The sequence below is a fragment of the Aquarana catesbeiana genome, linkage group LG01 (assembly GCF_042186555.1).
Source record: "Aquarana catesbeiana isolate 2022-GZ linkage group LG01, ASM4218655v1, whole genome shotgun sequence".
Lineage (NCBI taxonomy): Eukaryota > Metazoa > Chordata > Amphibia > Anura > Ranidae > Aquarana > Aquarana catesbeiana.
The window spans coordinates 46,964,437-46,983,641 of NC_133324.1; the positions used below are offsets into that span (position 1 = coordinate 46,964,437).

At 44.1% G+C, this 19,205-nt stretch overlaps 1 protein-coding gene across 4 annotated transcripts in view; it reads right to left on the minus strand.

The window, feature by feature from the left end:
• Nucleotides 1-962: 962 nt before the first annotated feature.
• Nucleotides 963-19,205, minus strand: part of DNAJB5 (DnaJ heat shock protein family (Hsp40) member B5) — a 41,987-nt gene continuing 23,744 nt past the window's right edge. For 3 of the 4 annotated variants that reach the window (XM_073618188.1, XM_073618185.1, XM_073618187.1), the window contains 3 exons: nt 15,909-16,157; nt 13,255-13,856; nt 963-2,003 (listed from right to left, as the gene is read on the minus strand). In XM_073618188.1, the coding sequence (XP_073474289.1) occupies nt 1,770-2,003; nt 13,255-13,856; nt 15,909-16,119 (1,047 nt within the window). In that variant the 5' untranslated portion in view covers nt 16,120-16,157 and the 3' untranslated portion in view covers nt 963-1,769. Of the gene's footprint in view, nt 2,004-13,254; nt 13,857-15,908; nt 16,158-18,732; nt 18,845-19,205 lie in introns of all 4 variants that reach the window. The other variant, XM_073618186.1, reaches the window with a different exon arrangement.

The window sequence follows — 19,205 nt, forward strand, 5'->3', positions numbered from 1 at the left end:
ATAGACCATTGTAAGTACCTTTGTCCCCGCAGGAGCCTAACGCCCCGGGGGATCAGGGAATTGGCACGTCTTGTGTACCCGTGGCACTTTTTTGTGAGCACTCTTTATGTGTGTGCACATTTTTTATGCACCGGGTGAAGTTTTTGGGGTGTGTTTTGCACGCCATAGGCTTTCAATAAAAATAAAAAAAATAAAAAAATTAGATCTGAGGTCTTTTTGACCCCACATCTCATATTTAAGAGGTCCTTCTATTACAAGGGATGTTTACATTCCTTGCAATAGGAATAAAAGTGTCAAGTTTTTTTTTTAAAAGAACAGTGTAAAAATAAAAGATAAAATAAGAAAAATTTTTTTTTTAAACGCGCCCTGTCCCGCCGAGCTCGCGTGCAGAAGCGAACGCATACTTGAGTAGCGCCCGCATAGAAAAACGATGTTCAAACCACACATGTGAGGTATCGCCACGATCAGTAGAGCGAGAACAATAATTCTAGACCTAGACCTCCTCTGTAACTCAAAACATGCAACCTGTAGAATTTTTTAAATGTCGCCTATGGAGATTTTTAAGGGTAAAAGTTTGTCGCCATTCCACGAGCGGGCGTAATTTTGAAGCGTGACATGTTGGGTATCAATTTACTCGGCATAACATTAGCTTTCACAATTAAAAAAAAAATTGGGCTAACTTTACTGTTGTCTTTTTTAATCCAAAAAAAGTGCGCTTGTAAGACCGCTGCGCAAATACGGTGTGACAGAAAGTATTGCAATGAGTGCCATTTTATTCTCTAGGGTGTTAGAAAAAAAAATTACAATGTTTGGGGGTTCTAAGTAATTTTCTAGCAAAAAGAAAAACTGTTTTTAACTTGTAAACAACAAATCTCAACAAGAGGCTCGGTCCTTATGTGGATAAAGGTCGTTCAAATCACTCCACCTAGACATATAATAAACATGAACAGCCATAGAAAATCCACAAATCATTTTATTTCATTTCAGCTCAGTGTGTAGAAATGTCAAAATTCACAGGTCAGTTTAAATTATATTTACAAACCTTCAATTCGCTTAAAAAAAGTTTTTTCGAAAAGTCATTCCTCGGTCTTCTAATATTTAAAAATACTGATAAAATCACTTTCTAAAGCGGAAATATATACACACACATACCAGCTGATAAAAGTCTACACTTTTAAGGGTCAGTCCACCCAAAATTCGATATTTCCGTTGTCCTTGGCTTCCTGGGGACTCCATGGGCGATATTTGTTGCTCTTGAGTTCCTAGCTCCGCCCACCTGTCACATAAGGTCTTACTGAGCTGATTTTCTTTGTCATTGACCAGGAGTGAGTGCCATGCAGAGGGAGGCAGAGCAGGGAATTAAGAGAAGATATTGACCCTGGAGACCCAGAGTGATACAAAAAATGCCAACGTATGGAACGTAAATTCTGAATGGACTGGCTCTTTATTAATACTAGGTTATCTAAGAAGTCCTTTTTAACCCTTTACACTGCCAGCAGGGCATTATAGCACAATGGCGGAATAGAGGTAGCGCGTTCCCGTAGTGGCACCATTGCGTCGGAGTGATCTGGATCTGCGCACGCTGTCTGTGGCGCAAGTTCTGAAGATTCTTTTACAAAAACAAACTTTAACAAAACGTCTCTCGTCTTCTTCTTGTGCATAGGATGTGTTGTGACGACGGCTGGGATCCTGCAGGGTTTATCGGCATTATGTCTGGAGTATTGCATGGGGGTCTCTTGTCTCTCCCCTCCCCGTCTCCACTCACAGTACTAGGAGCAGGGCAGGTGTTGTTTGAGCAGTTCACGGGTGGGTTGGGGTATTCTGTCTGGGAAGCGAACCTGAAACTCAACTATTAAATCGCCCCGTTGGGTGGGGACTTTCGGAAACGGTAGTCCTTCGCCTCGCAGGCGCTTCACCGTTGCGGGCTTGATGACGTCGCTGCAAGGCAGCGGGATGACCCGTCCATCGATGGTGGGAATGTTGACGGTGCAGCCACAAAGAGCCTGAGGATAGAAGAGAAAAGACAACAGCGTCACATGGGAAGAAAACGTAATACATGGTTGTCAATGTCCTTTTATATAAAAACAGAGCTTCACAAACATGGAGGCAATGCCACAGCAGCCAATCTTAGGACAGGCCGGTACATAATGGCGGATAATCAGCTGCTAGGGGCATAGCAATAAATGTATTCTAATTGACTGCTATGAGTTATTGCACTCTGGAGAAGCACTAGACCCTCTGCCAGGTTTTTATTATCAGGTGGTCCTGATTCTTCTATATAGATCTTTATATCACTAGAGGGATCACCAGAAGGAAGGAGGTCCTGATTCCTCTATATAGGTCTTTATATCACTAGAGGGATCACCAGAAGGAAGGAGGTCCTGATTCCTCTATATAGGTCTTTATATCCTTAGAGGGGTGACCAGCAGAAGGAAAGAGGTCCTGATTCCTCTATATAGATCTTTATATCACTAGAGGGATCTCCAGCTGGAGGAAGGAGGTACTGTATCCTCTATATAGATCTTTATATCACTAGAGGGATCTCCAGCTGGAGGAAGGAGGTCCTGAGTCCTCTATATAGATCTTTATATCACTAGAGGGGTCACCAGCTGGAAGAAGGAGGTCCTGATTCCTCTATATAGATCTTTATATCACTAATGGGGTCACCAGCAGGAGGAAGGGGGTTCTGATTCCTCTATATAGATCTTTATATCACTAATGGGGTCACCAGCAGGAGGAAGGGGGTTCTGATTCCTCTATATAGATCTTTATATCACTAGAGGGATCACCAGCAGGAGGAAGGAGGTCCTGATTCCTCTATATAGATCTTTATATCACTAATGGGGTCACCAGCAGGAGGAAGGGGGTTCTGATTCCTCTATATAGATCTTTATATCACTAGAGGGATCACCAGCAGGTGACCTGTCCTTGGCACATAGGAATAAGTCCCAAAAGAGGACACAGGGTGCCCCTAAGGATACACAGGGCTATACAGGTGGCCTGTCCTTGGCAAGCAATACGTCCTGGCAGAGGACACCGGGTGCCACTAGGAATACACAGTATTATAAAAGGTGACTTGTCCATGGCAGGTGCCCTTTAGGACAATGCTGTGTATATTGTAGCGGGCAAGTTCTCCTCATCTGTGATTCATGTGCCTCCCGCAGAGCCTGACAGACTATTCCTGGCACAGGAGTGCTGAACTAAATATGGCAACAGAAAGAAAAATGTTCATCTCAGTATCCCGTGGGAGAATCGCTCTCCAATGCCATCACCTTTAATGGAGCAGAACTAGTCTCTGAGCTGCGGCAATTTGCTTCTCTCCAGTTCAGGGGAACTGCTGGGCCTTCTGCCAGCCACAGCCTGGACGTGATGGGATTTGTAGTTCCTCTGTAAATGTTTGATTATTTTGACACTACATATCTGCTCTAGTTTTAAGATACTTAGCAACTTTGTGATTGCAAAAATGGGCCGGTTCACCCAAAAAGTGACATTTCACCAGGTGGAGTCTGGTGGGCCGAATCCACCACTGGACTCCTGAGAACTCTGGCGGTGGGATCTTCCTGCCATAGACCCTAGGGGCTACATGCCCCCTTCCCCAAACGACTAAATAAAATAACATCAGAACTACAACTGAGTGTGTAATCTCCTTGCCCGTTTCCCTAACCTTTAAGTGAGTCCTTTAAAGCAGAACTCCTGCCTCTGATGGAAGTAAAACTTCCACTTTAAGTAAAAAGAAGAGATAAACCTATACAGACCATACAGATTGGGGGGCTCCTTGGAAACAATAACAACGCATGATGTGTGCAGTGCTTACAGCCTTCAGTGCAGCCAGTCCTAGAGCTAATGGTGAGCTGTGTCTACAAGGACATATAGGAGTGGGCCTGACCACCATTCTCTATAAGCCAACCTGAGTTGAATTATAATTTCAAAGATTCAGCCTGGTGCTAGTTATGGGATTGGCCAACATGAATACTGAAAACCGTGAGAGTAGGACCTGCAGTGACAGTGGAGTCATCAATGGGTCAGCCAGTTCTGCTTGAGGCTACACTTTGCTTCTGCAGGTCTAACTGTTGAAGCCATCATCTCCATCCTGGCTTCACTACTCAGTGAGTAACTAATTCTGAATTAGTAAAGTATGGGGACACCTGCATGTATTTGGTCCAGATCGGTGACTACCCCAGTAGTGAAAGTAGGAGAGGATGGACAACCTGGTTATCAATTGCAGCTCCCATATCTGTACCCTTTAAAAAAGGTAGCTATGGGAAGCAAACTGTCTAACCAATTGTCTTGTATTCCTGGTTGCTTTGTTTTGCCCCCTTCTGGACCAGATCTACTGAACTTCGGGCAGAAACTTTTTAGCAGCTTTAAAAATGACATTTCACACCTCCCTCAAATACAATCTTTTGCAGTGTAATGCTGCAACTCTGAATCACTTTGTTCCCGTTTATATAACTGGTGGCCGCTGTGCCTGCTCCTACCCTGCCACCATTCTTGTAACTTCCCCATCGTAGTATATTTTTTACCAGTGGCAACGCAAGTCAGCTGGCTGTACTGGAAAGACCTGGGTATCTTAGACTTCAGTTCTCCTGCCCACCTTCACTGTCTAACCTGATTGACAGGCCAGGAGACTCCTAATCTGTCCCACCTACCATGACATCAAGCCTTAAATACCAGGCCAGGAGACTCCTAGTCTGTCCCACCTACCATGAGAAGAAGAGAAAAGGGGTTTGGGACTTTATATGAGGACATTATAATGTACCTCCATCCCCGACATTTGAAGGGGGTTCCTTTCATGTTGGTTGTTCCACCTGTGTCATGGGGATCACCGCCTCAGCTCCCGGGGCTGATGATCTGCCCGGCCGGCCCTTGCCATCCACTACCCGTGCCCAGACTCATGACTGGTCTGCAAGTATGAGTGGGGGACTTACTCTTGTACTATTCCTTTTAATTATTATCCTACTCAATACTTACCTTTTAATGTTTCTATAGACATCTACACCGCATCTTCTCCTGAAGAGTGCCAATGTAGCCATGAAACGCGTCGAGATATCTGATGCCTTCTATGCTACCTTCATATACTACCTATTACATGCTCTTTTGCATTCTACCAACTTGAATACACATTATGTCTAGTACGGTGGAGACACGCATTAATGAGTCTGGCGTTATTATGATGTTACTACTGTGATACCACTATGTTGCCATGTCAATATGCTATTATACTACTATGTATTATGTTATGGAATTAAAGTTTCCTTGTTTTACTGTATTATATTGTATGTATTTTGTCACTATGCAATATAAAAATGGTCACAATTATGGTCCATCCACCAGACATCATTGTCCTCCCTGGCTGCATGTTTCATATAAAGCATCAAGCCTTGATTACCAGACCAGAAGACTCCTAGTCTATGCATCCTACCATGACATCATACTCTGGCTGACAGACCAGGAGACTCCTAGTCTGTCCCACCTTCCATGACATCAAGCCTCGATTACCAGGCCAGGATACTCCTAGTATGACCTACCTACTAAAACATCAAGCCTTGATTACCAGGCCAGGAGACGCCTAGTCTCCAAATCGTCCAGACTTCACCTCTGAAGCATCTCCAAAATACGCTCCTTTCTAACCGTTGACACCACTAAGAAACGTATTCATTCCCTTGTTATCTCTCGCCTTGACTATTGTAACTCCCTCCTCATTGGCCTACATCTCCGCAAGCTATCCCCTCTTCAGTCTATCATGAGTGCCGTTGCCAGACTCATCCACCTTACCAATCGTTCAGTGTCTGCCACCCCTCTCTGCCAATCCCTTCACTGGCTTCCCATTGCCCAACGAATACAATTAAAAACACTAACAACATACAAAGCCATTCACGATTCTGCCCCGAGCTACATCACCAATCCCATCTCCAAATATCACCCAAATCATACTCTCCTCTCCTCCCAAGACCTTCTGCTCTCAAGCTCCCTTGTCTCCTCTATCCATGCCTGTCTCCAGGACTTCTCCAGAGCCCCTCCCATCATCTGGAACTCACTACCCCAATCTGTCCAGTTATCGCCAACTTTGTCCACTTTTAGATGATCCCTGAAAACTCATCTCTTCAGGGAGGCCTATCCTGTCTCCAGCTAACGACTTAAAGCGGGGGTCCACCTATCTATCATTTTTTTTTTTTTTGAGTTCATTCACAAACTTTTCTTCTCAGCATTACATACTCACATATTGTGTGTAATATGTCCGCCTGTGTCAGATTTCGTCAGAAAGAATAACTTATATTATTCACTGCAGGCGGTTTCCATCTTCATTGTGGGCATTTGAAGCCCACAAGCATTTATTTCCTGGATGTGGTGAATGCTGTGCTCCCAGCGTTCACCGCTCATTCCCGCACATGCTCAGTGGCATCCTGGGAAGCCTGAGACTAGCTCCCAGGAGTCTGGGAGAGGCTAGAAACACGCCTACTCCCACGGGAGGAGAACCAGGAAGTGCAAAGAAGAATAGAAAAATAAAAGGTAATTACGGCGATTTAAATTTTTTTAAACGGCATGTCAGCATCTAGGCAAGGAAGAGAATACATACAGATATTGTTCAAAATTTGGGTGGAACCCCGCTTTAATCTTCTACTCCCCTCATCAGTTCATCCCTCACCGTCCCTACCTTTTGTTTCACCAGCCCCTCCCTATTAGATTGTACTGTTGGTGTAGTGTCTCCCTACATTGTAAAGAGCTGCGCAAACTGTTGGCGCTAAATAAATCCTGTATAATAATAATAGTTTGTCCCACCTACTATAACATCAAGATTTGATTACCAGGCCAGGAGACTCCTAGTCTGTCCTACCTACTATAACATCAAAACTTGACTGACAGGTCAGGAGACTCTTAAGCCTCGTACACACGATCGGATTGTTGCCAGACAAAGCGCCAGACTTTTGTCCAAAGGGCGTGTCCCGTGAACTTGCCTTGCATACTAACGGCACACAATTGTCGGCCAACAAACAAAAACCTAGTGACATACTACGAGGAATTTCAGCTCTTGAGCACCACCCTTTGGGCCCCTTCTGCTAATGTCTTTGGTGAGCATTGATTCCAAGCATGCGTGTTTGTACTTTGGACTTTTGTGTGACGGACTTGTGTACACACGATACGAAAATCTGACAACAGACAGTTGTCCGTCGAAAATTTACTAGCCTGCCACCCAACATTTGTTGGTGGAAAGTTGGCCAACAATTGTCTGATGGAGCGTACTAACGGTTGGATTTTAGGCAAACAGTGTGTCATCACACAATTCCGGGGGGGAAAAATCCGATCGTGTGTACAGGGCTTTAGTTTGACCCACCTACCATGACATCAAACCTTGGCTGACCAGGAGACTTCTGGTATGTCCAATCCACAAAGACATCATACCTTGACTTACAGGCCAGGAAACTCCTGATCTGTTCCACCCACTATGACATTATACCTGGACTGACAGGTCAAAAGACTCCTGGTCTATCACAACCACTAGAATCCCTCCCACAATGATGCCCATAGACGGCAACCATTCTCATTGCATGATGGGAACTGTTTGTTCCAACAATGTTTCATGCGACATCAGTACCTCCCTAATACCTCCCACAAGGGGCCTGGGCAAAGCTGTGTGCAAACTATGACATCATCGACTTTTCTAAGGTATGTTAATTTAAAAAACTAGGTCGTTTCTTTCTTTTTTTTTTTACAGTGTACATAGGGACAGAAATTATTGGTGCTAATTGAAAACTATACTAAGGTTTCCTTACTTTGTACCCAAAAGCCCCTTTTTTTTTTTTTTTTTTTGGTGCAGTTCCTTCTATGGAAGGTGCTTTTTTTTTTTTTTTTTTTTTTTTTTTTTTTTTGGGTGCTGCCAATGAACCCTAAGCTGATGCATGTCCTTGCTGGAAACCAGAACAAACCACACGCAGCAATCATGGCTTTTTTCTAACATGCAGATGTGTCCAGGGACTTGGGACTAGGCTCTCGGACCGTGTGACCTTCATCCTCTATACAACGAGCCGGCTTTTCCCAGATCCCAGGAGTGAAACCTCGGAGAGAAATCTGGAGCAGCACAGACCGCGCATCCCTCCGCCTGCCTTCCCAGCAGCTCGGGGTATAAATACACACACGGCTTTAAAAATAGCAGCCATGGAGGTTCTGCATTCACCAGGTGGGAGAGGATAAAAGGTCACCGGGAAAGAGGGGGGGAGTTAGTTAAAGTTCTGAATTTACTGTTTATAGTCTGATAGTATATCTGATTTCTACAAGGGCTGAACTGGACGTGCAAATTTTCAACGACATGAACCTAAGAGGCAGAGAAATATCCCACAGCTACATATAGCTGAACTCTAGGACACAAGATGAGTTGACGGATAGGTTCTGGGACTTCTCTACATAAAAAAAGCTGATACTTTTTTTATTGAAACTTCACCAATTAGGAGAAAAAAAAATAACTTTTGGAAACAGCATCATGTCATACCTCGCATGGAGCAAACGTATACATGGCACCCGGAAGACGTATCAATAGAGCAGATACATCACATCTGCTCACTGGATGACCCTGCTTGGAGAAGCCACTTATCATGGCATTGGTAAAAAAAAAAAGATGTATGGGAATTTCTTTTTTGTTGGATCATACTTACCTAGGTGGATGCAGCTTCCCCCACTGGCTCTAACACTGAGAACCGAGCAATCAAACACTACCGATCACTCGGTTCTCAAAGCTCCCTGAACAGAGAGCCGGTGACTGTCAGTCACCGGCTCTCTGCTCTCCCACCCTCGCCCACTAGAGTGCTGGGCTGTGGAGGGGGTGGGAGCGGCCGGCTCAGCGGCTCGCTGAGAGGCTGAGCCGGGAGCCGGTCCAGGCATGTGGGTGGATCCTGACCATATGGTCGCGATCCTTCCAGAGCCTGGACCGGCTCTGTGACATCAACCAACAGTGGGGATTCAGCCCATTGTCTGCTGAAAACGGGTCACAGGAATGCAGAACGATCTGCATCCTGTGATCCACAGGGGAAGTACAGCCAAACGAGCTTTGGCTGTACTTCACCTTTAATGTGGGATGGATTGGGATCAGTTAATGTATTCATGTAAACTGCCAATTAATGCCTTCTGTATATGGCCATATTGTCATCGTCTTCCGTCAATCAATGCATGCCAAGTGGGCAGGTCAGACCAGGAGTTTGGAAATGCTCTTGTCTGCCCACTACAGCGAGCGGCGACGTAATTCAGAATGCTTTTCCTAGGTACCACAGAGGGTATTCGTGTACGAAATGGGGAATGGCGACTTTTAACCATTTGCCGACCGCATATTTACTGCGGCAGGTCGGCTCTATTGCGCGGAATCACGTACCCGTACGTCATTTAGTGCAATAGCCACTGGGTGGCGAGCACTCCCCAATTGCACACCGGGGACCCGATGTCTGCCGGCCACCCACAATGGTTTCCCAGAAAAGCAGAACGGCGATCTGCCTATGTAAACAAGGCAGATCGCCGTTCTGACAGGGAAGAAGATGGAGATCTTGTGTTCCTAAGCAGGAACACCGATCTCTGTCTTCATCCAGTCAGACCATCCCCCACACAGTTAGCAAGCACCAGCTAGGAGCACAGTTAACCCTTTGATCGCCCCTGATCTTAACCCCTTTCAATTAAAGTAGTGCAGTGGGGGGGGGGGGTGTAAAACCTTCCGGGGGTGAAGTGGTTAAGGGGTTGATTTACAAAAAATTGGAGAGTGCAAAATCTGGTGCAGCTGTGTATGGTAGCCAATCAGCTTCTAACTTCTATTGTAACTGTCCTGTCTACCCTAACATTGTAAAGCGCTGCACAAATTGTTGGCGCTATATAAATCTTGTATAATAATAATAATAAATAACTTCAAGCTTTGACAAAACAACCTGGAAGCTGATTGGTTTCTTTGCACAGTTGCACCAGATTTTGTACGCTCCAGTTTTAGTAAATCAGCCCCAATGTGTCTTCTCAATTTCTGCTCACTAAATCTGTATCTTCCCACCTGGATCTATTCAATGGGGACATCAAAAACAGGCTTAAATGCCATTCTTAACCCCAAAAACCCAACTGTGGCCCTGTTGTTACACAGTTAAACCATGACATCAATCTTGGAATGTATTCAGTGATGACAGATCCTTGCACTGTGAATCATTAGCCCGTTTCCACCCAAGGAAAGCATCGGTGATTACAGCGGATCTCAATGCTGCCACAGCTGCCATGTATGACAGCTGTCACGTGCGCCCGCCTGCCACAGGGATGTTCAGACTCTAAAGCATACCAAGACATGCTGAGCCCACGTGTGTTCCTCATCAGCATTCTAATGCAGCGTGATTGCTTCATCCAGATCAGCGTTGCTTAAAGCGGAGTTCCGCTTGGGTAAAAAAAAAAAAATTAAAAATCAGCAGCTACAAATACTGGAGCTGCTGACTTTTAATATATGGACACTTACCTGTTCAGGTTGTTGGCACCCGAAGCCGACCCGTCTCTCGGCCTCAGTGCAGGCGCTGGCATCATTACTAAGGGGAACGGGAAGTGAAGCCTTACGGGGCCGGACATTACGTCGTCGTTCTTGCCTCGGAAGTGGGAGCAGATACCTGGATTTGACAGGTATCCGCTCCCCCCTCCCCCCTTGAAAGGTGCCAAATGTGGCACCGAAGGGGGGGGGGGGGAATCCAATCGGGGGACGTTCCATTTATGGGTGGAAGTCCACTTTAACAAAAGTCAGTCCCAACTGTGCTTATGCAAGAATCTGAACATTCAGTGTTAAAGCTGAACTCCAGGCGATCTTCTAAACACACAGATGATATTTATTAGAGCGGCACGATAATCGTTTAAAAAAAAAAAAAATCGTGATCTCGATTCAACCCCCCTCACGATGCTAATCAGCCATTTATGCAATTCTATGTAAACAGCGCAGAGCCAAGCTGTATAAAAAAAAAAAGCTTCTAGTTCTTTTTAGATCAAAGGGATGAACATTGGTCTGTAAATGTGGTCAGTTTAACCACTTCGAACCCCCAAACATATATATTTTTTTTAACAGAGACCCTAGAGAATAAAATGGCGGTCGTTAAAATATTTTATGTCGCACTGTATTTTGTCCAGCGGTATTTCAAATGCAATTAGTTGGGAAAAAATACACTTCAATTAATAAAAAAATAAAAACAAACAGTAAAGTTAGCCCAATTTTTTTGTATAATGTAAAAGTTGATATTACGCCGCAAGAATCGTGATCTTTATTCTAAGCAAAAAATAGTGATTCTCATTTTAGCCAGAATCCTGCAGCTCTAATATATACATACAGTATATGAGAGTTGTTTTACCTGCCAAATGATTTGTATTTCTGTCCAGCCAGTCCTGCGATTTATCCAGCTCTGCCACACAACACAGGTCTGTCTGGCAGGACAGGAGACTTGATTTCTCTCTGCTGCAGTTAAAGGGGTTGTAAACCCTCGTGTTTTTTCACCCTAATGCATCCTATGCATTAAGGTGAAAAAAACTTCTTCTAGTGACTGGCCCCCCAGTTTTACTCACCTGAGCCCTGTAATTTCCCACGGCGGAGATGCGCTCTTCCTCTGCCCGGGGTTCCCGGCTCTTGATTGGATAGATTGATAGCAGCGCAGCCATTGGCTCCCGCTGCTGTCAATCAAATCCAATGAAGCGGGCGCCGAGGGCCGAGTCCTACATTCGTGTCTATGGACGCCGATTGCTGGACTCGGGAGTGCGCCCGCAAGATAACCCTCCAGAAGAGCGCTTCTCCTAGGGGGTTATACGATGCGGGTAGGAGCCGAGAGAGCCACTGGGGGACCTCAGAATTTGAGGATCAGGGCCCCACTGTGAAAAACGAACTGCACAGTGGAGGTAAGTATGACATGTTTGTTATTTAAAAAAAAAAAAAAGAAAAAGTAGCTTTACAATCACTTTAAGTACTGTAACACTTACAAGTCTTGTCCTGCCCCCAGACAGTGACTGGACAGTGAAAGGAGAAGCAGCGGACTGACCTCTCCTTTTATCATCATGTCTCTTGTTAGTACATGAGTGCTGCAGTAAAACCAAATGGCTCACTGTGCTGCTTCTAACTTCCTCAGTCTGAGCTCTGCTGTTACAGAGTCTGCAAAAAGCTGATACCAGGTCAAATTCAGGTACTTACATTGCTTGCATTAAAAAAAAACAAAGACATTTAATAATGTATTAATTAATGCAGAAAGGCATACATTTGTGTCTTTCATATGTGTCAGGAGTTCAGCTTTAAATGTGCAGTCTAATGCCGCGTACACACGATCGGATTTTCCGACGGGAAATGTTGGATGTGAGCTTGTTGTCGGAAAGTCCGACCGTGTGTATGCTCCATCGAACATTTGCTGTCGGACTTTCCGCCAACAAATGTTTGAGAGCTGGGTCTCAAATTTTCCGCCAACAAAACTTTGTTGTCGGAAAGTCCGATCGTGCGTACACAAGTCCGCGCACAAAAGTCCACGCATGCTCAGAAGCAGAAGCGGTCGGTCTTGTAAACTAGCGTTCGTAATGGAGAATTAACATTCGTGACGCGGCAAATTATGAAATCTCCAAATGCAGCACACAATTCTCTTCTTCTTTAATGGGATAATAATGAAGCCGCTTTGCTGGTGATACTGATGGAGTTATTGCAAACAAATTTTCTAAGGCTTTTTTTTCTAGTGATATCAAGAATAATAATAGCGCAAAATAAAAAACGCAAAAAGAAAAGCGCAAATCAACACTCAAACTTCTACTAACACGAAATTAGCAGAAGGAACCCAAAGGGTGGCGATAAAGAGCTGAAAAACCACGTGGTACGCCACTACATTCGTAATTGTTGGCCAACATTTGTGTTACCGTGTGTATGCAAGACAAGTTTGAGCCAACAACCTTCGAACAAGATTCCACGGTTTTGTTGTCGGAAAGTCCGATCGTGTGTACGGGGCATTACATTTAAAAGATTTAGGCCTACTTATTTTACTTGGTCAGAGCCTGACACTTTGGCTTGAAAGTCAAGGTTCACAGGTCACCTGAGGTCTGACAATTGCTGCCCTGACCTTACACACCGTCTCTCAGTTAGCCATATAAACGTCCTGGGAGGAGACATGAATATAAAGTACACCACATTTAACAAAAATAACAGCCAACAATTTCTCTCATTTAGTTCTCCCGGTGCGGTCTAAAAGAAAGAAACGGTGTGGTTGTTATTATTGGCACATGCATCTCCTTATTCCTGGGATTCCGTACCTCTTTTAGTGTGATCTTGGCAGTGTACACAATGTTTGACCCGTCTCTTTTGAAATGTGCGTGAGGTTTGTCCTTCAGTAGGAACACAATGTCTGCGGGGATGTTTTCCGATGTGGCGTCACCCTCTTTCGGGAAAGTGATCTTGGTGCCCTCTTTCCACCCTTTCTTGATGACCACGTTGAGAATCTTGTCCTCCGTTCTTACAGTGCGGCCATCTGGGTTCAGCCTCCGCCGCGTGATCTTCATGCGTTTCGTACAGCCATGATAAATCTCCTCCAAGGACACTTTCAGCTCGTGAATCACTGGAGGGTCCTGCACCTTCCGGCGGTTGGGTATTTGGTCCTGGTGCCGCCGGTGGAAACCATTCACACCGTTAAAGCCGAAGTGGCTGAAGCTGCTGAAGGGGTCATCGTTGTCATCGTCGATGTCCATGTCTTCGTGGTCAAAGCCGTTGGCCATGCGTGTGCGATTTGAGCCAAAGAAGATATCAAAGGGATTCGAGCCTCCAAAGAAAGAAGCGAAGGTTGCATGAGGGTCACCATGGAACGTGTAATGGAAGGAGCTGCCTGTGTTACCGGATGAGCCACCTCCAGTTTTTAGACCTAGAAGAATGAAAGAGGAAATTGTGTTTAAAAATGGAGCCAGGGATTTGTGGAAGAACAGAATGGCACTTCATAGTCTTTAAGGGTCGGTCCATACTAAAAACAGTACAAGTAGATTCTCATTTCCCATATGTTTTTCGCACTTTAACCATGTAATATGTTGGTGCACATCTATCACAGTCCCACTACTAGCTAACTTAACATTAACCTTAGCCAGACAGTTGTCACCAGAATAGGAGGTACAGGGAAATATTCCAATGGAGACACATGTTCGGTGTCAGAGCAGGATGTCCCCTCGCTGTACAGAGATTTACTTTCACTTTTTGGAAATGGAGTGATGGAAAAACTCCCCAAGTGAAACACCAGATGGGGGTTTTAACTATTTCCTACTCCAGCCTTTCATAAGCCTTTCAGCACAGAGGAACTCTTAAAGATAACTTTCTGGTCTTAGGGAGCCCCTGCTAAAAAATTACTAAAGCTGCAACTCATTACTACATAAAGTTTGATGGTCAATGGGAAGAATGCTCCTTACAATTGTGGTTATCTGGAAGAATTACCCCCTTATAGATAGCTAAAATGATCAAAGGTGTTAGTGGGAACTTAGAGAGGCAGAAACTGCTCAATTAACTCCTAGCAACCTCTGGAGGAACCCTAGTCGAAAAAACTTTGCACTACTCTATCCCCCATGCTAAGTGGAAAAAAGATTTGACTCTAGATACACTTTAAACCTGATTGTAGAAAAATCTACCCTTGTAGGGGTCCCCATCTCCACTGCAAAGGTTAAATGCTCATTTAAGTCTCGGGGTAAAGGAATACGTTGTAATACTTACCTTTTTCTCCACTCCAGCAGAATTTTAAGCACTCTCCTCAATGCTCCGAGTTATGGCCCGGGCCCTTGCTGTCCTCATGTATAATGCAGGATTATTGGTCTTGCATTGTACTTGATGTCAGCATGCGACTGCCAACCAGAGAGCCTTAGTGAAGAGGCTTTGAGTGACTGGTCTCACAACCTTGGGAAAACCTGCCAGAGTGAGGAATGAGGCAAGTATTACAGGTCATTCCTGTGCCCCCATCCACCAATACTGTAATCCATGACCCAGCAACAACCGGCAACCCAGTCCTCCGCTTTTCAGCAATACAATATGGGCAGGCAATCCTACCAGCAGCCGTGTCCCACCCTGATGATGCTGGTCCTGCACTGATTACAGTTAGCGCATATTTGCGTCAGTGATAGCTTTATCAGGACTGCAGTTGTGACAACTATACAAAAGAAGCCACATCTTTCATAATCATACATAATTAATCATTATTAATATAATTTGCAAATGATACTGGTAACGAATGCATGCAAATTTTATAATCATGCACGCAATGCATGATTATAAAATTTGTTTTCTTTTGTATAGTTATCACAACTACAGTCATCTTCACGGGTCCTGATGAAGCCTAAATGAGAAACGCGTTGACCCATGAGGAATGGTGATTGCAAACTTATATTAGGCAAACTTGCCTGTATTATTATTATTATTATACATGTAATATGGCCCTGCAGATAGTTAATACAAAATATAACATTGTTCTTATTGTTGTATATGTCTAAGGATTTTTTTTGTTTTCCTGTTTTAACATTTTGTAATAAAATTAGATTTTTACTTAAAATGCGTACTCTGTTATGCCAGTAAAGTCCGATATACACTTTTTCTTCTTCTTTTCTAATGGATGTTATAAACTTGATTCTAAAAAACGAGCAAGGGACATTGCTAAGAAGTTGGGGAGGCAGTTTCGTTTTTCCTGCACCAGACCTATGCTTTGCCCAAGTAAGAGGAAATTTCCCTAACAGGGATACAACCATAAAAACACGATACAGGCTCTAAATTTTGCCCACTCTATCCAAAGCTGAAAAGTCTTGGCTGCAGTTCCATCGTAAATCCACAGCCCTTCCACTGCTGATAACTGACATGCACTTAGAAAGGAAACGCGATACATTGTTAATCTGCTCTCCAACACTGTGGTCAACATGCAAAGTACTCCAGTATATCCAGCGTTCCTCACCTTCCTCCCCATACTGATCGTACACCACTCTCTTCTTGGGGTCGCTGAGGACGTCGTAGGCCTCTGCGATCTCCTTGAACTTGTCCTCGGCGTTGGAGTCCTTGTTCTTGTCAGGGTGATATTTCAGGGCCATCTTGCGATAGGCCTTCTTGATCTCATCCTCGTTGGCCCCATTAGGGATGCCCAGAATCTTGTAATAATCTTTTCCCATGTCCACTGTCTGAGGCTTCTGATCGAGAATCCTCGCCCCTGGAAAGATAACCAAGATGTTAGGTGGATCAGATGTTTTCAACACTGGGGCCGAGCACAGCAAAGCTCATTAATTCCGTCACCCAAGAAGAATCTCAGCTCCGGCGCCTACTTAAGTGTAATGCAAAAACTAAAGGCAAATCCTATAGGTCTGAATACACACTCACACAACACAAAAATGTCCCAGCACTCAGCAAAGAGAACCTGTCTAATGCGTTTCAAAATTCACCTCTTTGCGACTACAGAAACTATGACCTTCCTAGGAAATAAGAACGGGATCGAGAGGAGGAAGAGAGAGGTAAGAGAGAGGAGTTGGGGAGAAAAGGATAAGAAGGAAAATGAAAGAGAAACAATAGCTCAACTTACTTAAGTGTTTATTTCTAAATTGCTGTGATGTGTAATTACTGAACCCTTCCTTAAATTAAATAGCCATTGTTCCCTGCATGCAAGCCATCAATTTCAGACCAGGGACAATCTGGGAAGTAATTAGAAGGTAGTCAAAGTGTTGTCTCAGCCTTCACGGTAAGTAAAGATACCTTGGTAGAGCCAAGAGCTGCAAGTATAAATAAGCTCTTCCAGGTTGCCTGGACCATTATTATTACACAAAATAATAACTACACATATTTAAAAAAAAAAAAAGGAGGAAGGAACCCACAGTACTATCACACTATCCAACATTAATTTTAATGACTGTAATTTACAGCAATTTAAAGTTGTTTTGGAAAGGTATGAGGTTTATTCACATTAGAACTAAGTGATGTCACCAGTGAGCTCTGGCTGGCACGACTACTCATCAGAAAAACAATCTATGGACATGCAAGGTTGGGAGATGAGTCCAAGAAGTCATTTCACCTTTGTACGTCTAAGGCTCGTATTAATATCGGGTTGTTGATGCGACACTTGCACAGACTATTTCTGGAAAGTATTAAGTTAGTGATGATCGTTTAATGACTTATGCTGACAGAGCTCACAGCTTTATATAATCATGATACTACTGGTAGTGCAATGCGACACTCCAGAAATTAAAAGGGAATATGTTTCTGCGAAAATTTACTTATTACGTTAATAAGAGAATACAAATCTAAAAATGTTTTAGTTCTGGGTGTAAGCCATTGATATAGGATTACCATTTAGGAGACCTCCTTTTGGATGCTGTAATTTAAATTCCATCCTTGCCTTCTATTGGGGCACCTCAAGTGAACAAGGACTTGGACGGGCCAAGTCAGCTCCCCGGCTCGGTCTTGGACGGGCCAAGTCAGTTCCCCCGGCTCGGTCTTGGACAGGGCCGAGTCAGTTCCCCCGGCTCGGTCTTGGACAGGGCCGAGTCAGTTCCCCCGGCTCGATCTTGGACAGGGTCGAGTCAGTTCCCCCGGCTCGGTCTTGGACAGGGCCGAGTCAGTTCCCCCGGCTCGATCTTGGACAGGGTCGAGTCAGTTCCCCCGGCTCGATCTTGGACAGGGTCGAGTCAGTTCCCCCGGCTCGGTCTTGGACAGGGCCGAGTCAGTTCCCCCGGCTCGGTCTTGGACAGGGCCGAGTCAGTTCCCCCGGCTCGGTCTTGGACAGGGCCGAGTCAGTTCCCCCGGCTCGGTCTTGGATATAATAACAATTAGATCGCTCTTTTATAATTTCCCACTCTGTTCCTGTCCTTTGGAACAACTGAGCATACCAATATGAGATATGAGAACTTTTGAGTGCAAGTGCCAGCTGTTCCCTTTTCTTTGGAGAATTATGTACTGCAGGTCATGTTGGAAACAAGCCTGATGAAGATTGTGATGGTGTAGCACTTTTGGCTGGGGACTAGCACATTTCTCATTTCCCCTTACTGCCCATTTATTGGTCATCAAAAATGTTTAGGTCATTTTTGGAGCATATATCAGAGCTTCTATAAACTGAAAACATTGTCATTGTTCGGGAGTCAAACAACCCACTAGGTCCTAGAACTATGCCCCGATTCAATTGAAGCAATGGAACAGTTGGGAGAATAGATTGCATAGGACCTCTTGGGGTGGGGGGAGGGCAATGATTCACGGTTTACATTTTTTAGGTATTTTTCAACCCTGCAAGTGAGCTTCAACCCTTTTTCATAGAGAGGAGACAAGGAAGCACTAACCAATCTCCCCCAAATGAATGTCAACCAAGAGGCACAGAAAATTCTTAAGGCTCCTTGCAAGGTTGCCATTAAAAATTATTTAGATTATGATGCTGATTATTTATAGGTGACCGTAATTAAAGCACTCTTTTTCTTAAATTAAGATTTGAAAACTGTAAAGATGAGTGTAAAGATGTACAGTTGTGCTCATAAGTTTACATACCCTGGCAGAATTTATGATTTCTTGGCCATTTTTCAGAGAATATGAATGATAACACAAAAACTTTTCTTTCACTCATGGTTAGTGTTTGGCTGAAGCCATTATCACTCAACTGTGTTTACTCTTTTTTAAAACATAATCACAACAGAAACTACCCAAATGACCCTAAACAAAAGTTTACATACCCTGGTGATTTTGGCCTAATAACATGCACACAAGTTGACACAAAGGGGTTTGAATGGCTATTAAAAGGTAACCATCCTCACCTGTCATCCGTTTGCTTGTAATTAGTGTATGTGTATAAAAGGTCAATGAGTTTCTGGACTCCTGACAGACCTCTGCATCTTTCATCCAGTGCTGCACTGACGTTTCTGGATTCTGAGTCATAGGGAAAGCAAAAGAATTGTCAAAGGATCTGCGGGAAAAGGTAGTTGAACTGTATAAAACAGGAAAGGGATATAAAAAGATATTCAAGGAATTGAGAATGCCAATCAGCAGAGTTCAAGCTCTAATCAAGAAGTGGAAAATGAGGGGTTCTGTTGAAACCAAACCACAGTCAGGTAGACCAACTAAAATTTCAGCCACAACTGCCAGGACAATTGTTTGGGAAAGAAAAACCCACAAATAACTTCAGGTGAAATACAGGACTCTCTGAAAACATGTGGTGTGGCTGTTTCAAGATGCACAATAAGGAGGCACTTGAAGAAAGATGGGCTGCATGGTCGAGTCGTCAGAAAAA